Source organism: Balaenoptera musculus, chromosome 11 (genome assembly GCF_009873245.2).
Source record: "Balaenoptera musculus isolate JJ_BM4_2016_0621 chromosome 11, mBalMus1.pri.v3, whole genome shotgun sequence".
NCBI lineage: Eukaryota > Metazoa > Chordata > Mammalia > Artiodactyla > Balaenopteridae > Balaenoptera > Balaenoptera musculus.
The window spans coordinates 40,001,189-40,023,025 of NC_045795.1; the positions used below are offsets into that span (position 1 = coordinate 40,001,189).

The 21,837-nt window shown below is 40.9% G+C and overlaps 1 protein-coding gene across 1 annotated transcript in view; it reads left to right on the forward strand.

Annotated features, from left to right (window-relative positions):
- The window catches only part of NUDT3 (nudix hydrolase 3), a 126,198-nt gene that overhangs the window by 66,979 nt on the left and 37,382 nt on the right, over positions 1-21,837 (forward strand). Inside the window, exon 2 of the mRNA XM_036867842.1 lies at positions 7,754-7,864. Coding sequence (XP_036723737.1) covers positions 7,754-7,864 — 111 coding nt within the window. The remainder of the gene's footprint in view (positions 1-7,753; positions 7,865-21,837) is intronic.

Sequence of the window (21,837 nt, forward strand, 5' to 3'; positions counted from 1 at the left end):
ACGGGCTTAGTTGCTCCGCAACATGTAGGCTCTTCCCGGACCAGGGCTCAAACCCGTGTCCCCTGCATTGGCAGATGGATTCTTAACCACTGCGCCACCAGGGAAGTCTTATTTCTAAGAAGGGACACATAAACGGTTAGAATGGGCTTAACTGTAAAAGCAGTTTGCAGGGCATGTCACACATCTGATAGGGTGCAGCCCTTGTGCCATCTGGGCTACCAGCAGAGCTGTCTGGCAGTAATGGCATTGTTAAGGGGCTGTCGAATGCCAGGGGCATTGCGTTGTTGGAAATGAGATTATGTTAGGTGCGTTACTGCCTGCAATTTTGTGGAACTTAGTAATGTGCCTAAGATATATAGCTTGCTAATCAGGATTTTCCATGTTGTAGATTATCACCATAGATAATTGATTTTTTAAGAAAAATATTTCCAGAACTTTAACTTGGAATACCTAGAAATTATCTACCCCTACTATACTGTTGGCAGTGAGATTGGAAACTTGCTGGACACCATGGGGAGTGGAAGGTAAGTAGGGGGAATGGGGATAGCTCCTCCAGCTAGAGCTTTGCAAATGCACATTTTCTCCCTTGTGTTTGTCTCTTCCCCTCTTTTTAGTGCCTGTCCAACATTTATATGATTATCTACTAGAAATATCCATTAGACATCTTATTGAACTCTCAAATTCATATGTTCGGAGGACAGCTTCCCTGTGGTTCCTTCCTCCCCCAACCCTTCCACATTCTCCTTGGAGGGCAGCTCCACCATTGACCTGGCCTACATCCTGTCAGTCACCTGGTCCTGTGGACTCTTCCCTTCTTTATATCTGGAAATCTGTCCCTTCCTTCCAACTCCCACTTTTGTCCTCGTTCTTTCTCTGAATCAACTGCAGAAATGTATTTCTGCAGGTCTGCCCATATCCAGCCCAAGTCAGAGTGACCTTTCTAAAACCCAAATTGGGTTATGTCATTTCTTCTGACAACCTCAGTGACTTACCCATTGCCTTCCGGTTTCGATCCAAACTCTTTATAATTGGACCCCTGCTTTTTTGTTCAGCCTCCCTCTTTAACCTTGTCTGTATGCTCTCTGCATTCCTTTTTTAAAGCAGTTTGTTCCCTCAGTCAATGGTCCATTCTTTCATTTGCTCATCAAACATTTATTGGCCACCTATATGGGTCAGGCACTATGCTTAAGTATGAGGCAATCAACGGAACCAGTCCTTAGACCTTTCACTGATCTTTCACACTCTTAATCAGGATCAACTAGGTTATATTGCCGTAACATTTATCCTGAAATCTCACTGTTTGTTTTAACACAACAGAGTTTTATTACTTGTAATGATGCTTATCAGTCATGGGTTTTCAGAGGCTCTGCTCCACACAGGAACTCTCTTCCATTCAAGGGGTTCAGGCTTATAGCTACACCAGCTGGAACTCACAATGTTCTTGGGCACTGTGACAGAGGAGGACGGAGACTGGATGGGCTTCTCCCTGTCTCAGCCCAAAAGTGACACGTGTCCCTTCTGCTCATATTTCATTACGCAAAACTAGTCAAATGGTCCCACCTAACAGCAAGGGGAGGCTGGGTGCCGTAGGCAAGAACATGAAATATCTAGTGAACATTATGGTCTGTAGCACAGTCACTGAAATATAATCGGTCACCTGACTTCTTGTCGGTCTCATCCATTGAACTTTATTTATTTATTGGCTGCGTTGGGTCTTCGTTGCTGCGCGCAGGCTTTCTCTATTTGCGGCGAGCAGGGGCTATTCTTTGTTGTGGTGCGCGGGCTTCTCATTGCAGTGGCTTCTCTTGTTGGGGAGCATGGGCTCTAGGCGCGTGGGCTTCTGTAGTTGCAGCATGCGGGCTCAGTAGTTGTGGCTCACGGGCTCTAGAGCGCAGCCTCGGTAGTTGTGGTGCACGGGCTTAGTTGTTCCGCGGCACGTGGGATCTTCCTGGACCAGGGATCAAACCCATGTCCCCTGCATTGGCAGGCGGATTCTTAACCACTGCACCACCAGGGAAGTCCCTCATCCATTGAACTTTAAATTTCTCAAGAGCTGACGCTGTATCTGCCTTGCTTTGTATCCTAAGCACAGGGCCATACAGTAGGCTTCTGATGATTTTTTGTTGAATGAGTGTCCTTGAACTTGGATTCAACTCAAGTCTCTTCCTTTAAGAAACCTTCCCTTACCATCCCCCTACCACCTCCCTGCCAACCTGGGTTAGGTGTCTCTTTCCAATGTCATTGTGGTATCCTGTGCATACCTCAACCATAGCACTCCTCACCCTGTATTAGTACTCTTTTTTTTTTTTTTGTCCTCTGTCCACTAGTTAATCAGTTTCTCTAAGTCAGGGACTATGGCTTTCTTTTGAAAATTTGTATTAAACAATTTTAAAGCAATTTTTTAAAACCTAAAAAATAAAACATTGGGCTTCCCTAGTGGTGCAGTGGTTAAGAATCCACCTGCCAATGCCGGGGACGTGGGTTCGAGCCCTGGTCTGGGAAGATCCCACATGCTGCAGAGCAACTAAGCCCGTGTGCCACAACTACTGAGCCTGCGCTCTAGAGCCTACGAGCCACAACTACTGAGCCCACTGCCACAACTACTGAAGCCCGTGAGCCTAGAGCCTGTGCTCTGCAACAAGAGAAGCCCACGCACTGCAACGAAGAGTAGCCCCTGCTCGCTGCAACTAGAGAAAAGCCCGTGCACAGCAACGAAGACCCAACAAAACCAAATTAATTAATTAATTAATTTAAAAATTACTGAGAATTCCCTGGCGGTCCAGTGGTTATGACTTGGTGCTTTCACTGCAGTGGCCTGGGTTCAGTCCCTGGTCGGGGAACTAAGATCCCGCAAGCTGCGTGCTGCGGGCAAAAAAAAGAAAAAGAAAAAAGAAAGAAAACATTACTGTTTTAGCTGAACCCCTTTATGTAATTCTCCCCACATTTCTTTATTTTTTCACTACACCCTTGTCCCTAATCAATATAATGATTTTTCTGTGTCCATGAGGATACTAAGTTGTCCCAGGAGGACCACCTGTGTCATGAATCCAAGAGTTCATATATGGATGGGTGTGTTCTGTGGGTTCGTTTATCCATCTCTGCAGGGATATCACCTATCTTGATGAAAAGAGCTTCACAAAAGGTCTGATACACTTGGTTGGCTAGTCCCCCAGTTTGATCTGCCTCAAAATTGCAGAAGTTCTAACCTCTGCATCTCCTGTTCCTGGCTCATTGTAATGCCTAATGAATATTTGCTGAATAAATGACAAATTTCTTTTTCTTAGTGTGTCATTTTCAGAATCGCTTAGGAGCTTTGCCATTTATTTCTTTTTAGATAATTTGTATTTAAAAATCAAGCTTCAGAATAAGAATTTACTGACCAGAACACCACTTACTGTTTTATAAGGTAGGAGGGAGTAAACCCTCTGGCTAAAATAAAGAATATTTTGTTTTGGTTTTTGCAGTAAATTTTCAATGGATTGTCAAGGAAACTTACTGAGGAGAAGAACTATTTGCTGGTAATAGTGTTTGCTTTGAAGTATGACTACAAAGTAATGCAGCTCGCTTCCTCCAGCTGCAGTGTTATATGTAGTCTTACCTCATATAGTCATGCTTTGAATGTACAAAGCAATAACACTGGCTAGATTTACTCATTAATATTTCACATTTACTGATATTTAGAAATTAAATTATACTCTGTGGTACAAGTTTTCTTTTCTTTGCTTTAGCTTTGAGATGTCCCTTTAAAGGTCTTTCATTTGGACTATAACCTAATTGGATGGCCCTAGTCAGCCTTTGAAGCAAACGCTTAGGTTTAGAATGGCTGGTAAACACTTTGCCAAGAAGTGGGAAATCTCTAGGAAGAAAGACTACATGTTGTTATTTATATAACAAATCAGTGAAGGATTAACCCATTTTTCTACTTTTTCTTCTTGAATCTCCCTTACAGATTAGATAGATATGACTTAAATGCCATTGCCTAGAGAGTCTTTGGAGGACTTTTAAAAAACTTTTTGGCTTGAATTAACAAAGATGATTATGTTTGGGTTTATTTTTCTTTTGATAAGGAATTTTTGAAAATGTAAGATTGGCCACAGTTATCGAGGAGAATGGGTATGGCAGTGATCCCCTTTTTCTTTTATGGAAATGATTTAATATAGTAAAACTAAGGGTAACCTGAGAGACCACTCCTCTGGAGTGTAGACTCTGAAGAAGGTAGTGATGGCACTGACTACTTTAGCTTTTAAAAAATTACTGTGATCTTAAAACTAGTTTTATTTTATTGAGCTGAAGTTCACATAACATTAACCATTTTAAAGTAAGTCCGTGGCATTTAGCAACCACCACTTATATCTAGTTTCAAAACATTTTCATCATTCCAAAATAAAACCTGTATCCATTAAGCAGTTACTCCCTATTCTTCCCTTCCTCCAGTCCCTGGCAACCACCAATCTCCTTTCTGTCTCTGTGGATTTACCTATTCTGCATATTTTATATAAGTGGAATTATACAATATGTGACTTTTTGAGTCTGGCTTTCACTTACCATAATGCTCTCAAGTGTAACATTTATGTTCCTTTTTATGGCTGAAAACTAATCCTTGTATGTATGTGCCATGTTTTGTTTATCCATTCATCCGTTGTTGGACATTTGAATTATTTGTGCTTTTTGGTTATTGTGAATAATGCTGCTAGGAGCATTTGTGTCCAAGTGTTAGGGTACCCGTTTTCAATTCTTTGGGGTATGGCGTATACCTGGGAATGGAGTTGCTAGATCATATGGTAATTTTATGTTTAACTTTTTGAGGAACAGCCTAACTTCCACAGTGCCTAAACTATTTTACATTCCTACCAGCAGTGTATGAAGGTTCCTGTTTCTCTACATCCTTGTCAGTACTTATTATTTAAAAATTGTAACCATTCTAGTGGGTGTTAAGTGGTATCTCATGGTGGTTTTACTTTGTACTTCTCTAGTGACTAATGGTGTTGATCATCTTTTCATGTGCCTGTTGGCTATTTGTGTATCTTCTTTGGAGATATGCTGTTTGTCATTTTGTCCTTGAGTTGTACGAGTTCTTTATATATTTTGGATACTGGCCCCTTATCAGATGATTTGCAAATATTTTCTTCCATTCTGTAGGTTGTCTTTTCACATCCTTGATAATGTCCTTCGATGCACAGAAGTTTTTAATTTTGATGAAGTCTAATTTATCAAAAATTTTTTGGTTTTGTTTCTCAGGCTTTTGTTGTCATGTCTAAGAATTTGGCCTATGTTACCAAATCCAGGGTCTTTAAGATTTACCCCTGTTTATAGTTTTAGCTCTTACGTTTAGGTTGTTGGTCCACTATGAGTTAATTTTTGTATATGGCATGAAGTAGGAGTCCAACAAAGACTCTTATTTAAAAGCATAATTTCATGAAACCTCCACATAAAAAATTAATTATTTGGCCGCACCTCTTGGCTTGCGGGCTCTTAGTTCCTCAGCCAGGGATTGAACCCAGGCCACTGCAGTGAAAGTGCCGAGTCCTAACCACTGGACCGCCAGGGAATTCCCTCACATAGTACTTTTAAGATCCCTTGATTAAATATATATACACGCCAACCTAAAACTACTGTGGATTTTATATTATTTTAAGCTATTCCATGTTGTATTAATCAAATCAGAGTTTATATATATTTTTTTTAAATAGTGTTTTTAAGTTTAAGACATTATTTTCTCAGTCCATGGGCTATATATTGGTGACTGTATATGGATTCATGGATTTCCTTCTTATATCTTGTGGTCCCCTCTAAGTCTGCAGATCATAGATTTTGTAGAAGAGCATCAGGAGAATCTATCATGGCAAGAAGAAAAGGGATTAAAGATGAAAAAAAGGTAGAATTTCCAAGGGCTCATACTTGGAGAGACCTTAAGTGGGAGAGAGAATGCTGGAAGGTAGGTAACTGGAAGTTAGTGGTGGGATCTGTGAGCGCCAGAGAGGAAGGAGTGATTTCTTTCAGGCAGCAAAGATGACTGCAGAGTAGAAGTTAAGTGCTGGGGAGTGGAGGGGTGGGTGGGGAATACGGTTTGGAATAGGGCCTGAGACCCAAAAGACATCATCAGAAAGTGATTGTTTAGGGAGCAATTGAGGATTCCTTTAGTTTTGGAAATAATGCCAACCCAGTGCTACCTCCAAATGAGGAGTAAAGCTAACTTTATTTAGCATCTGTCCTAGAGAGGGTTAAGGAAAAGAAACTAGGGAAATTCTAGATTTTATTTCAACCATGACTCCAATACTGGTTAAGTTTGAATTAGTAACCTATATTCTGTATCAATATTTTGTGTTTGTTTGGTTTCTTTTCATTTCTTTTTTTAAAATTAATTTTATTGCAGTATAGTTGCTTTACAATGTTGTGTTAATTTCTGCTGTACAGCAAAGTGACTCAGTTATATATATTCTTTTTCATATTCTTTTTCATTATGGTTTATCACATGATATTGAATATAGTTCCCTGTGCTATACAGTACGACCTTGTTGTTTATCCATCCTATATATACTAGTTTGCATCTGCTAGTCCCAAACTCCCAATCCTTCCCTCTGCCACTGCTCCCCCCCACCCCGCCCTTGGCAACCACAAGTCTGTTCTCTCTGTGAGTCTGTTTCTGTTTCATAGATATGTTCATTTGGGTCGCATTTTAGATTCCACTATAGGTGATATCATATGGTATTTGTCTTTCTTTCTGACTTACTTCGCTAAGTGTGATAATCTCTAGGTCCATCCATGTTGCTGCAAATAGCATTATTTCATTCTTTTTTTACGGCTGAGTAGTATTCCATTGTATATATATGTACCACCTCTTCTTTATCCATTCATCTGTTGATGGACATTTAGATTGTTTCCTTGTTTTGGCTATTGCAAATAGTGCTGCTGTGAACATAGGGGTGCATGTATCTTTTTAGTTTTGTCTGGGTGTATGTCCAGGAGTGGGATTGCTGGATCATATGGCAACACTATTTTTAGTTTTTTGAGGAACCTCCATACTGTTTTCCATAGTGGCTGCACCAATTTACATTCCCACCAACAGTTTAAGAGGGTTCCCTTTTCTCCACATCCTCTCCAGCATTTATTATTTGTAGACATTTTAATGATGGCCATTAAATGTCATTTCTTGATAAAGTTTCCTAGTAAAAGAATTCCAGTTTTATCTCAGCTGAAAGAATGACGAAAAGAAATCTTTCTAGTCCTCATGTCGGTGAGAGAGCTAGGTTCTCAGCGCATACTTAGAGCTTAGGGTGATGTGTAGTATCGGCTTATGGCCATCTGATGGAGCAGGAACTGGGGCACACAGGAGTGAGAACCTTGGAGGGAAAGTTGGGACTGTGGTGCCAACTAGGGCCAAGGCCAGCTCTTCATAGCACTCACAGGCTCATCAGTGACAATCTTTGTTTTTTGTGTTTTTTTGAGTGTCTTTGTCAGCTGTGTGTTCAAAGGGCTTTAGAGAAATGAACAAAGGAGAGGATAGATTGGACAACTGAGTGAAAGTCTGAGGGGGGAACACATAATGGCCACTGGTTCAGATGCCCTTCTGCTTTTACTAGGCAGATTGTCTGCTTTTTCATACAGAAATGAAAGCTACTTTTCAAGAAGTGACTTGGAGAGGTATCAACAAAGAATGGATCTTAGGTATTTTTTTGTGGTGTTTAAACTCTGAATTTGTATGAATGTGTCTTTTTGAGTTTTTAACTACCCATGTGACCTCTGTGACTTTCAGGTGCTACTCGTGAGCAGTAGTCGCCATCCAGACCGATGGATTGTCCCTGGAGGAGGCATGGAGCCCGAGGAGGAGCCCAGTGTGGCAGCAGTCCGTGAAGTCTGTGAGGAGGTATGCACTGTGAACAAAGGGCACGCCTGTACCTTGTCATCATGAACCTGTCATGTCTGTGTAGTTCTTTAATTTATCACCACTCACTGAATGAACAGACTCATGATCACAGAAAGAAAGCACTTAGCAGTTACCACATGCCTCCTTGATTCAGGGGGCAATCAGGTTGTGACATGGTGATGTTTATCAGGCACTCTGTGCAAGGGGAGGGCTCATAGTAGTGACCGTATCTGATTATACCAGACAGTCCTTTGTGATTTCCTATGGATCTCTTCCCACACTGCCTCTGTTACCTGTGGCAGGAGATCAAGAATCAAATAGTTCATCAGCCCTAAGAAATAAGAGGAGTAAGCAGTATTGGTATTAATGGCTCATTCTCATTAACCTTTGGGTGAGGAGGAGGCAACCCTTGTTCTCCTGTGCTCCCTGGGTCCTGGCAATAGAGCAGTGGCTAAAGCAATAGTTCTGTTAGCCAGAAGTTGTTAATGGTGCACCTTGAGAGACAATAGTATCTTCTTTTTTATTTGGTCACATGATATTCAACATATATGTATTGAGTTCTTGGGCCATGCCCAGTATATCTTACTAGATACTCTAGAATAAACAGTCAGAAGTCAAATCTTGGTTCCCTTACTTCAAGGGCTTACAATTTTGTTGGGGAAACTGAGAAACAAGTTGCAATTCAAACCCAGGAGGAAGGAACTAATGTTTCTCCATAGCCTCTTGTGGCAATACCATGCTCTGCTCTGCTTATGCTAATCTCGTTTAGGAGTCCTAACTCAGTGGTGTAAATTTTACCACCCCCATTTACTTGCCTTGGCTGCATAGGGCTTTTTAGATCCATTTCCTTGTTCCAGAAGGGACTTAAGACTGATTCTAAGGACATAAAGTAGAGCTTAGAAAAAGTCTAAATTCTGCATTTCTTTTTGGTCAAGCCCTTGCTGAAGTCTTCTTAGACTAATTTTACTTTGGAATACCCGAGGAATTCTTTCCTTGCTCTGAAGTCCTGCAAACTTATGATGACTCGTGCCACTCTCATTTTATCATATATCTGGGTATCTATAACTAGATTTTAACCTCTGAGGACAAAGATTATATTTCCTATTTTCACTCCTCCCTTCTTGTGTCTAGTACACAGCTGGGTGAATAGAAAGTAATTAACACATGCTTCTATGACAGATGGAACATAAAAGTCCTGGAGAAATACCCCAATTGGAAATTATCAGAGTTCTTTCTGGAGGATCTCAAAGGTTTGACTATTCAAATAAGTGTGGTAGGGCCAGTTGGTGGACCTAAGCTACATAATTTTGATTTCAATCCAGTTGGCTTCTGTGAGTTCGGAGGCACCTAAGGCAAAAGTGATGTTTGACAGAGTTACTGCGGCTCTGTGGATTCAGACAGGTTGTTGGAAGACCTGAAATAGACTGATGGTTCTAGAATAGAGAGGAAGTAAAAAGTTCAGAGACCTTGGGCAAAACTTGCTGCCTGGTTTAGAAGTTTTGGGGGAAGTGTGACAGCTTTACCTCTGTAGAGCACATTTGGATTTGGCGTCTGTCTCAGGAAAACTTATACCCATTGTTGTTACTATTGTTTCGTTGAGTGCTACAGTCGAATTGTCCTTGGGTTATATAAGTGCAACTAAGATGTAGAAAACTAGATGATTGCAATAGGAAGTACGGTGAGGGAGTTGAAAAGGATATAGGGTTACCCTTTTGTTTCCTGGAAATTACATACCATCCTTCAGTAGGTAAAAGGGGGAATAGAGTGGAGAATAAAGTGGAGTTGGGACATGAGAAGGTGAACAATGCAGCACAGATAATTAAAGTATACTTTTCATATGGTCAATATCTTATCTACCTCCTGTCTTAAAGGGAATCCCAAGCTTGAAATTAAACCCTGCCTGCCATTCTCAGCCCTGAAGAATCCTGCCTGACTTTGAGCAAAGTTTTTACTCTCCAGTCAAGAGTCATACCATACCCTGTTCTTTATTCCAGCATTATTGAGAGGATAAAGAATAAGGTACCAAATAAACCAAGTATTCGTACAAACAGTATAAATTAGAGAAATGTGTCATTATAAAGACAAACATTTCCGTGGCTTACATCAAAATAAAATGGAGGGGGTGGCTTTTCTAATTCCACGTCTATCAACAGAGAATAAGACTTAAATCAGAGAGGATGTAAGTAGATGTTTTTTATTGTCCTTGAAGGGTAACTTTTGGAAGCAGAAACCACTGTTCAGGGGTTTATTTAATGTTTTTCAAATGTTTTCAAAATGTTTTCAAAATGTTAATGACTTTTTAAAAGCACACATTCAAAAACTTTGTTCTTTCCTAATGCTTGCAGATCTGATTGCTATATTTATAAGCATAGGAGATTTTTAAGGGGCCTTTGGATAATGTCATTTTTAAGGGGCCTTTGGATAATGCCTAGGCCAGTTCATTGAAGACTTTTAGATGTTTCAAATTACATTTATAAATTTAATTAATTTGATTGTTTTTTAAAGAATGTCAGTTGTCTGACTTTAAAAAAATGAAAATCTTATGAGGCTCTTCAGCAAAAAGTCCTGTGAATGTCATGTATTAAACTTATAAATAAGATGAATATTAAATATTCCCATAATGTATATAAACTTACTAAGATTTTCAACTTAAAATCACAAGTCAGAAATAAGTTATTCAGTTATACTTTCAGAGTCGAGGTTACCATCTAATAGGCCAAATTCTTTTAAACATTACAAAATCATAAAATATGTCTGGTCTCCTTCACCTTTCCTGTTAAATGAGGCCAGGACTCAGGGGTGGCCTGTTAGGAAAGGCCGATCCAGTTCACTGCAGCTCAGTCGAGACTGTAACTTCACAAGGCTGGCTAGCGGTCATGGAATCCACGTGGGTGGTGATGGGTACTGAGTGAGCCATCTGTAGTATCTGGCACACTAGGCTAACTTTGTGCTTCACCCTGAAGGTCTCTTCCTCCATGTAGTCTTCATGATTCCTCCCTGCAGACTTGTTCTCCATATGTGTTTCCATTGCAGTCTGTACTTCTAGCATCGTATTTATCATGTTTTATTCATATCACTTGTCTAGTTGTCTTCTGTGCTAGACTTTACACTCTGTGTAGCCAGGTACCATTCTTTCTTGCTCACTGTTGAATCCCCAGTGCTTAACACATAACAAGTGCTGAACAAAATAAGTGTTGCAGTTTTTGGCGTGACCGCTAGAGCAGCCACATAAATGCAGTTGAGGTAGGCCCTTTTGGGTTGTCAGGAGTAGACATAACATCTACAGGTCCCTCAGTTAATTGAGGGAGAAGAATATGGCAGTATCACAGCAGCTGCCCAGCCAGGCTGTGCAGAACTGGAAACTTAGGTCACAGAGCACAGGCAGGCCTTGCTCGCAGTGGGTAGATGGATGGTGGGAACGCACTGTAGCTCAAGAGCCTGGTCACCATACCAGAGGCCCAGCCCCTCTTCCACTGTGGAGCGCTGCCTTTCTAATGTCTTCTTAGCCTCCCGGCTTCTGCTTACCACTTTTTTTTTTTTTTAATTTATATTATTTATTTATTTTTGGCTGCGTTGGGTCTTCATTGCTGCACGCGGGCTTTCTCTAGTTGCAGCAAGCGGGGGCTACTCTTCATTGCGGTGCATGGGCTTCTCATAGCGGTGGCTTCTCTTGTTGCAGAGCACGGGCTCTAGGTGCGAGGGCTCAGCAGTTGTGGCACATAGGCTCTAGAGCGCAGGCTCAGTAGTTGTAGCACGTGGGCTCAGTAGTTGTGGCGCACGGGCTTAGTTGCTCCGCGGCATGTGGGATCTTCCCGGACCAGGGCTCGAACCCGTGTCCCCTGAATTGGCAGGCAGATTCTCAACCACTGCGCCACCAGGGAAGTCCCAGCTTACCACTTTTTGTTTGGTGTTTTTCCTCCCTTGTGCATCACTAACCTGTCTGTTGACTCACTCTGTCTGTGTATCTCACATTCAGCCTTCCTAAGAGAGGACTTGATTGGTTTTGCCTACTTAACAACCTTTAGAGCTGCCAGGCCACATCAGTTTCTAGCCATTTTGAAGATGTCTGCTTTACCTTTGCATCAGTTGCTGGTTTCTTATTCCTCTAACTGAGCTCAGAGTGGCAAGGTCATGTGCTATAAAACATGACAGCCTGTGCTTAAGTACTGCCTGCAGCAGCTGTACCAATGGTCCTGTGTATGTAGTAAAAAGATATTTAATAACACAGGAAAATATTTGCAGCACATTCCTAAGTGATCAAAGCAGGTTATGAAACAGTATTTATGATAGAAAACCATTTAGTGGGGAAGAAATATGTGTGTCTATTTGTACAGAAAGAACAGATAACACTACTTGTACACTTACTATGTGCCAAGCTGTGTTTAAGGGTTTTGCATATGTCGCCTCATTTCCTCACCAGATCCAATGAGGTAGGAACTGTTATTATCTACGTTTTATGGGTTGAGATTCAGTGAGATCAAGTAATTTGTCCTGGCACGCCAGGACAAATTGTGCCCAGCTAAATGTGCTCAAGTGCTCAAGGTAAGATTTGAATCCAGAACATCTAGTCTTAGCACCCACACTCCTAATGCTTTGAAAGAATGCCCATCAGATGTTCACAGTGGTTATCTTTGGGTTAGCTCTTAGATCATCAAGTTTTCTACATTGAACATATATTTGTTACTAGAAAAATTTTCTGTATAAACGTGGATGGAATGAGGTTATTAAGTAGTTTATCATGGCATTGTCAGTCCCAGATACCATAAAACTCAACCTGTTCTGAAGCTTTGTTCAACCCAGCTTAAAACTTTTAGCATATTGGCTGAATCTCAGAAACAGATAAATCTGTAGCACTTGAAACATTACCAGTCACATTTAAAGGGCTGAACTTCCGTGGCAGTCCAGTGGTTAAGACTTCACCTTCCAATGCAGGGGGCGTGGGTTCTATCCCTAGTCAGGGAGCTAAGATCCCACGTGCCTCTCGGCCAAAAAACCAAAACATAAAACAGAAACAATATTGTAACAAATTCAGTAAAGACTTTAAAAATGGTCCACATCAAAAAAAAAAACCAAAATCTTTAAAGGGCTGAAATTCCCTTTTGGAAACTAGCTTCCATTTTTTAGCTGCTTCTAGTTAAAGTCCTGTTGTAGTGACCCCTCAAAGGGATGAGGCTTTCTCCCAGGACTGGCCATGGGCCTTGGTAACAGTGCATCTCTAGCAAAGGCTAGTATGAGCCAGCCATGTGATGCTCTCTCAGTAATAAAAAAGAAAAGCACTTCTTTGTGTGGTTTTCAGAGCTGTTCTTTCTTGCTAATTCAATGGGAAAGGTAAAACTGCTGGCTGACAGGGAAGAAAGAGAAGCTGGATCTGAAACTGTTCTGTCTTCTGTTCAACTGTTATGTTTCCATTTCTTTCATCCATTCTCACCTCAGCCAAACCAAGAATGTTATCACAAAGATACAGTACATCTGAAAACAGAAACAGGAAAAAATTATGTGCAAACTTCAACTGGATTCTCTTCAAGGGTGACAAAAATGGGTACCTTCTGCCTTTAGAGAAATGTAGCCAGTGATAACTGAGAGTGTGGCCAAATGCCAGTTCCTTTTATCTGCTGCCTCATGTCTGGACAAGGTCCATATCCATATCCATTTCTAGCATATAAATTATAAAGTTTTTGTAGGCAGCCTGATAATTAACCTGTGACATAGGCCTAGCTTTAAAAAAAAAAAAAAGGAACTTGTTCTCTGACTTCCTCACTTGTGTCCTAATATCACACTTCTCTGCTGCTCCTTTGTCTCTTACCACCTGTTGCTTTGCCACATAAATTCACCATCATGGAAATTTTTTCAAGTCAGTGATGTCGCTTTAAACTTCCCTGTACCTTGCTGCCCTCCCTCTAGTTTTTGGGTTTTTTTGTTTTGTTTTGGCCTCGCCGCGCAGCTCGTGGCTTCTTATATTTCCCTGACCAGGGATCGAACCTGCGCTGCCTGCAGTGGAAGCGTGGTGTCTTAACCATTGGACCGCCAGGAGGGAATTCCGTCAAGTTTTTGATACACTGTCTTATGTAAACATTTCACAGCATGTTTGACTGAATTCACCTTCATTTAAGATAGTTTTTTGAACATCTAGATGCTTTAATATAGTATCAAGGATCATGGTTGCCTTGAGCCCAGAACTGCTTCCTGATTATCCCTAGCCTTACTAATCTTATTTACGTCAGCCTATCAAGAATTTATTGTAACCCTTCTTGATCTCATTTGTATTTTCAGATAAGAACATGGAAAATGCCATAGTGAACTTTATTTTTAAAATCTATATCTTCTTATCCCAATTCCTGTACTATGTGTTCCCTGTCCCTGCAAAAAAAAAAAAAAAAAAAAAAAAGGTTGTACTTTCTTTTTTATGTAACATAGCAACCAGAAGGCTCCCGTTGGTATCTCAGAACTGTCTCTGACAGGGAACAGTGTTTCATTTCTCTTGTTATATACAAGTAGAACATTTGAAAATCCTGTGACTGAGCTTCCCTGGTGGCGCAGTGGTTGAGAATCTGCCTGCCAATGCAGGGGACATGGGTTCGAGCCCTGGTCTAGGAAGATCCCACGTGCCGCGGAGCAACTAGGCCCGTAAGCCACAATTACTGAGCCTGCGCGTCTGGAGCCTGTGCTCCGCAACAAAAGAGGCCGCGATAGTGAGAGGCCTGCGCACCGTGATGAAGAGTGGCCCCCACTTGCCGCAACTAGAGAAAGCCCTCGCACAGAAACGAAGACCCAACACAGCCATAAATAAATAAATGAAAATGAAAAAAAAAAGATTAAAAAAAAAGAAAAGCCTGTGACTACTTGGGAATAATTTGAAATACAGTTTTGTCAGCCTTTTTTTAGCTCATAGTGTTTGACTCTGTTTGGAGTGGAGAATAAAGTGAAGGCTCTGTGTGACTGTGTTGTATTTTCATCTTTACTTTTTGGCCCAGCCTAAACAGTTATGAATAGAAGGTGGGGATAGTGTATCACAGAATTTATTAGGGAAATACATTAATTTTTTTTTAATTTAGAACTTTAACCACAAAATATATATCATAATATATTAAGAATAATTTCAGTCATTTCAACATGATAAATAAAACAGGGAGAAATAATGTAGACCAGGGGTCTCCAGCTCATAAGCTTGTAGGGAAGCTGTCAGGCAGTTGACGGTGGGTGTAGCTCTGGTAAAGTGGGGAGAGCCTACCCTAGACCAGAGACGGTCCTCTTCAGGCCTAGCCGGTAGTTTTCATGTGGCAATTAAGACGCAGTTTGACTCTGATGTTTTAAGAGAAGCATGAAAGCTGGATTTTTTTTTTAATATATATATATTTTTATAAATTTATTTTATTTTTGGCTGCGTTGGGTCTTCGTTGCTACGCGCGAGCTTTCTCTAGTTGCGGTGAGCAGGGGCCACTCTTTGTTGCAGTGAGCGGGCTTCTCACTGCGGTGGCTTCTCTTGTTGCGGAGCACGGGGTCTAGGCCCGCGGGCTTCAGTAGCTGTGGCTCGCGGGCTCTAGAGCGCAGGCTCAATAGTTGTGGCACACGGGCTTAGTTGCTCCGCGGCATGTGGGATCTTCCCGGACCAGGGCTCGAACCCATGTCCCCTGCATTGGCAGGGGGATTCTTAACCACTGCGCCACCAGGGAAGCCCCGAAAGCCGGATTCTTATGTGAGATCCCCTGATCTTTCAACATAAGCAACTAATTTTTAAAATTCGTTTTTAAAATGTCAGTCAAATAATATATGCCTAGTAGATTAAAACAACAGCAGTAGTAATACTAAAAGGCTCATAATGGAAAACAACCAAAAGATGTGTTCTTAATTAGGTGGATGATCTGTTTTGCAGATTTTTACTTTATTTTGAACTGTAAACTGAGAAGCTCCAAGCTCTTGGAAGAAGATAGTTTTATTTTTTAGTCTCCTAAATGATAAATGAAGGCAAATAAAGGTTTTTAACCTTGGGAATATTGCAATGTTTAATAGAAATGTTAATATGAGAAAATATATCCAGATGTAAATTACTGTAAATCAAGAGAGATCACAAACCAACCCCATTTGTTTGTTGAAAAGCAGGCTTTATTTAGGTAGCATTTTCTGAATTTCTATTATTTAATTTTTAAGGAATTTTAAAACCATGTGAATATGAATTATTAATAATAATGTACATGTATGTTATATGCACCTATAGATTTATCTTTAAAATTGATTTAAGGGAATTCCCTGGTGGTCCAGTGATTTGGATTCTGTGCTTCCACTGCAGGGGGCCCAGGTTCAATACCAGCCAGGGAACTAGGATCCCACAAGCCACGTGCCAAAAAATTAATAATAATAATAAATTCTAAAAAATTGCTTCAAAAATAGGCAGAGGATTTTTCTATGGTTAAAATTTTTCAAAATAAAAAGTTTGGAAGAAAATAAGCTTAAACACTTATCATTTGCCACCTACACTGAAAGTCTTCAGGCAGAAACCACGAAGTACAACAATGATGGATGCCACTTTCCCCAAGAAAAATGGTGTTTTTATAAGTACTACCATGTCTTTATTTTTACTTGGTAAAAAGATATTTTTAGCTTCTTTGATCAAAGCATTATAAAATGTAAGAATCATGTCTCTTAATGCATTATATTTAATTATCTTATTCTGGTAATTTATTCTTTTTTAAGAATTTAATGGGAAATGTGGCTCAGTGGTAAAACATTTCAGGAAAGCCTTTGTTCACCTAACATGGGGATACATGTTTGTGTGTGGCAACATGTTTATTCTGTGGTCCTAGAAAAGCATATACACAAAAATATAGCAAAAGAAGTTAAGAGCTTTTCCTTAGAAAAAGTCATTTTGAATATATAAAATGATCAGAGAAAACATACCATGTCTTAGATGGAAGGCCGTTGGTGTGAGGCCGTTTTATGTTAGAGTACAGATTGAATCCCGCGGATCTCTGGCAAAGGCCCTTAAGTAAATCCGTATTGAATCTCCTGTTTCTGGCAGCTGAGAACTTAGAAAGGGCCTTTCCTCTCAGTTACAGTTCAGGGATGAAAGGAGACCTTGGCATAGACACTGCCTTCAGTGAAGGGCTTGGCTGAGGCAGCTGTGATAATCCCTGTGCTCAGTTTTTGCTCTGTGCTCACATGACCGAGAATGTAATTCAACTCTGGCCCCAGAGCAAGGGAGGCCTCTCTCTCCTTTCAGAGGAGCACTCCTCTCTGCTCCTAGGCTGCCTGGAAATGGTAAATGGCTACTCCTAGGGTACTTCCACGATGACTTCTGGAGTCAACCTTAAAATGATTGAGAATTTTTAGTGACTGTCATTTCGGCTTTTGTAAAAATACTTAATGGATACTTTTGGCTTTATGAAAAGTGTTATTCAAAATGGTATTACATATTTATGTTATTGACCTTGTTTAAATACACAGGTGCTTTTTTTTTTAAAGTTTATTATTTATTTATTTATTTTATTTTTGGCTGTATTGGGTCTTCGTTGCTGCGCATGGGGTTTCTTTAGTTGTGGCAAGTGGGGGCTACTCTTCATTGCAGTGCGTGGGCTTCTCATTGCAGTGGCTTCTCGTTGCGGAGCACAGGCTCTAGGCGCACGGGCTTCAGTAGTTGTGGTGCGCAGGCTCAGTAGTTGTGGTGCATGGGCTTAGTTGCTCTGCGGCATGTAGGATCTTCCTGGACCAGGGATTGAACCCGTGTCCCCTGCATTGGCAGGTGGCACTGCACCACCAGGGAAGTCCTACACAGGTGTTTTTGACTAGGAATTTCCATTAGAGCTATTTGTAAAAATTTTAATATTAAGAATAGAAACAATATAATCTGAACAGGACTCTTATTCTGAGGGCTTTTAAGTGCTCACTCTAGCATTTAGTGATGCTATTAGTGTAGCCAGTTTGATTACTTAAGTAATTAAGCTGGTGACTACTTCAGCTCACCATTTTTCTGATTATAAAAGTAATACATGCTCCTAGCAGAATGAAAAGCCAGACAGTACAAAGATGATGGTATGTTACCATAGTTCCTTGGCTGATTATTTTTTCTCCAACTATTTAATTAAGATATTTTACAAACATGTAAGTGATATTTTAAAAGAGTGAAACAAACACTGTATACCTTCTTCTAGGTATAATATCTGTTGACTTGTTGCATATTTGCTTTATCTCTCTGTGTTTATATCCATACCCTATTTTTTGCCATTCCATTTGAAAATAAGTTGTAGCTATCATGGCACACTACCTCTAAGTTCTGTTCTTTATTTAGCATGCATCCCTTTAGGATAAGGCCAGTCCTCTACATAACTATATACCATTGTCGCACCTAAGAAAATTCATAATAATTCCATAACATCGTCTAATATTTACTCCGTATTCAAATGTCCCCAACTATCCTGAAATGTCTATTATATCTGTTTGTTTCCTCACACATTACAATTGGAGGTATGTCTTTTCAGGCTATATGATATAGATACATTTATACAATAAATAGAACCATAATCTCAGCCTTTTCACACCCTGCTCACCATGATGCTGACTTTTTAAAAGAGTCCAGGATCATTGTCTGATAGAATGTCTCATATTATGGTTTTGTTTGATTGTTTCTTCCAGGTGTCTTTTAACTTATTTCCTTATCCTCTGTATTTCCAGCAACTTAGTCTAGAGCAGTGTTGTCCAGTGGAATATTCTGAAGTGATGGAAGTGTTCTATATCTGCAGTGTTCAGTGTGGTAGCCACTAGCCATATATGCCTATTTAAATTAATGAAAATTAAATAAAATTTAAAATTCAGTTCCTTAGTCATACTAGGCATATTTTAAGTTCAGTAGCTACATGTGGATAGTGGCTACCATATTGAATAGCACACGTCTAGAGGCTTGATTAGATTTAGGGTAAGCATTTTTGACAAGTTGCTGCATAGGTGATGTCATGTACTTCCTAATACTTAATGTCATGAGGCACATAATGTCAGGTTGCTTTGCTATTCATGATAAAACGTTTGATCAGGTAATAACTGACAGTCTCTCCATTGTAGAAGTACATTTCTCCTTATGCAGCAAAATTGGTAAGTAATCTGTTGAACAGTTCTTCCAGGCTATATGAGTCTCTTATCTCCCAACAACCCAACATTTCTTTTTTTTTTTTTTTAACTTATTTATTTTTGGCTGCGTTGGGTCTTTGTTGCTACACGCGTGGGCTCTCTCTAGTTGCGGAGAGCAGGGGCTACTCTTTGTGGCAGTGCGCCGGCTTCTCATCGCAGAGGCTTCTCTTGTTGCGGAGCACAGGCTCTAGGCATGCGGGCTTCAGTAGTTGTGGCTCGCGGGCTCAGTAGTTGTGGCACACGGGCTTAGTTGCTCCGCGGCATGTGGGATCTTCCCGGACCAGAGCTTGAACCCGTGTCCCCTGCATTGGCAGGCGGATTCTTAACCACTGTGCCACCAGGGAAGCCCCCAGCAGTCTTTCAACTAACAGTTTTAGCATCTACTGCTGAACCTTACCAAATCAGATATAAGAGCAGAGACTGAAGAACAGTGATTCTCTAACTCTTTTTTTTTTTTTAAGCTGAAATTCTTCTTTAAAGGAAAGCTCTCTTCCTACTCCCTCCCCACCCCCCTTTTTCCTTATTTTAAATAACCCCACTGGAGTAATGGATTGGTTGGTTAGGACTCCACACTTCCACTGCAGGGACACGCGTTCAATCCCTGGTCGGGGAACTGAAATCCCATGTGCTGTGTGGCACGGCCAAAAAAATATAAATAAATAAAGTCACTGGGGGCTTCCCTGGTGGCGCAGTGGTTGAGAATCTGCCTGCCAATGCAGGGGACACGGGTTCGAGCCCTGGTCTGGGAAGATCCCACATGCAGCAGAGCGACTGGGCCCGTGAGCCACAATTGCTGAGCCTGTGCATCTGGAGCCTGTGCTCCTCAACAAGAGAGGCCGCGATGGTGAGAGGCCCGCGCACCGCGATGAAGAGTGGCCCCCACTTGCCGCAGCTAGAGAAAGCCCTTCGCACAGAAACGAAGACCCAACACAGCCATAAATAAATAAATAAATAAATAAATAAATAAATAAATAAATAAATAAATAAATAAATTAGCTTAAAAAAAAAAAAGTCACTGGAGAGAGAATGATCATATAAGTAAATAAATAGCCTTGGGGGAACGAAGTTGGACTGGAAGGAAGCCCCTGGGAAATTTTGTTTTATCTAAATTTTTTTTAGTTTTTTACAACCCCAGAGTCTGGGCAGAAACGTGAAGAGATCAAGCAGTTGGAAAAGTCAGTATTTAAAGTGCTTAATGGCATAGTCATAATCTCCCAAGGAATTCTAAGGGGATATATTTGGGTTCAGAAAGATTAAAATTAGCATTGCTGAAATTTTGTTCTGTGTTGTCTTCTTGGGTGCAAGGAAATGAAAGCAAAGCCATCTCTGGGGGCAGATGACAAAACTTCAGTTACATATTTTGTTTTTATTTTTGCTCTTTTTTAGCCTTGAGACTTGATCTTGCTCTTCGAAGAATTTTTTTTTTTAATTTAAATTAGAATGATTGATGAAGATAATGTTATTGGGGCAAGGGTTGGTTCACATGGAGATCATCAAGACAGTTTACTGTTTCCAGATGACTAGATTAATCCTTAAAGGAGTATGAATAGAAGTAATCCATGAAGAATCGTCAAATGTGCTAATCTCCCTGAGAACTAAAGAGTATTGCAGTTGGATGGATTTATGTGAACTCTTTTATTGGTGATGCTGACACAGTTGTGTATTTAGAAACTGTTAGTTACTTATTGCTGCCTCACAAAACCTAAAACAAGAATAATCGTGTTATCTCATAGTTTCTGTGAGACATGAATTCAGACAACATGCAGCAGGGATGGCTTGTGCATGATGTCTGGCACCTCAGCGGGAAGAATCAAAGACTGGGAACAGGGGCTTCCCTGGTGGCGCAGTGGTTAAGAATCCGCCTGCCAATGCAGAGGACACGGGTTCGTGCCCCGGTCCGGGAAGATCCCACATGCCGCGGAGCGGCTAGGCCTGTGAGCCACAACTACTGAGCCTGCGTGTCTGGAGCTTGTGCTCCGCAACGAGAGAGGCCACGACAGTGAGAGGCCCACGCACTGTGATGAAGAGTGGCCCCCGCTCGCCACAACTGGAGAAAGCCCTCGCACAGAAACGAAGACCCAACACAGCCAAAAATAAATAAATAAATAAATAAATTTATTAAAAAAAAAAAAAGAAGCCGCCTGCCAATGCAGGGGATATGGGTTCGAGCCCTGGTCTGGGAAGATCCCACATACCGCAGAGCAACTAAGCCCGTGCGCCACAACTACTGAGCCTGCGTGCCACAACTACTGAAGCCCATGCGCCTAGAGTCCGTGCTCTGCAACATGAGAAGCCCGCGCACTGCAACGAAGAGTAGCCCCTGCTCGCCGCAACTAGAGAAAGCCCGTGAGCAGCAACGAAGACCTAATGCGTACAAAAATAAATAAATAAATTTATAAAAAAAAAAAAGACTGGGAACAGAATACTGTTGAGAAAAAAGCTTGAATAATTTTTTCTACTAGGCTTCCAGGACTCAACACTTTTCTGATTTTTCTCCTCCATCTGAGTTGTCTGCTGATTCCTCCCTGAAGGCTGAATGTCCTGAAGTTCAGTTCTTTGCCTTTTCTTTCCTTGTCTCTCACCTACTCCTTGGTGGTCCCATCCAATCTCAAGGATTTAAATATAGTAGGTGGGTGGTTGGGTTAGTGGGTAGGTAGGTTGGTGGATGGGTGGATGGATGACCCATCCATCCTCAACCACAGCTCTCCTTAACCTGCCTATTTGGTATTTCCATTGGGATGTCCAGTAGGCATCTGAAACTTAAGATGTATAAAACTCAACTTGTGATCCCATTATCTTCTCCCAAGACTGCTGCTCCTCCAGCAGTCTTCTCCATCTCAGTAAATGTCACCTCCATCCTT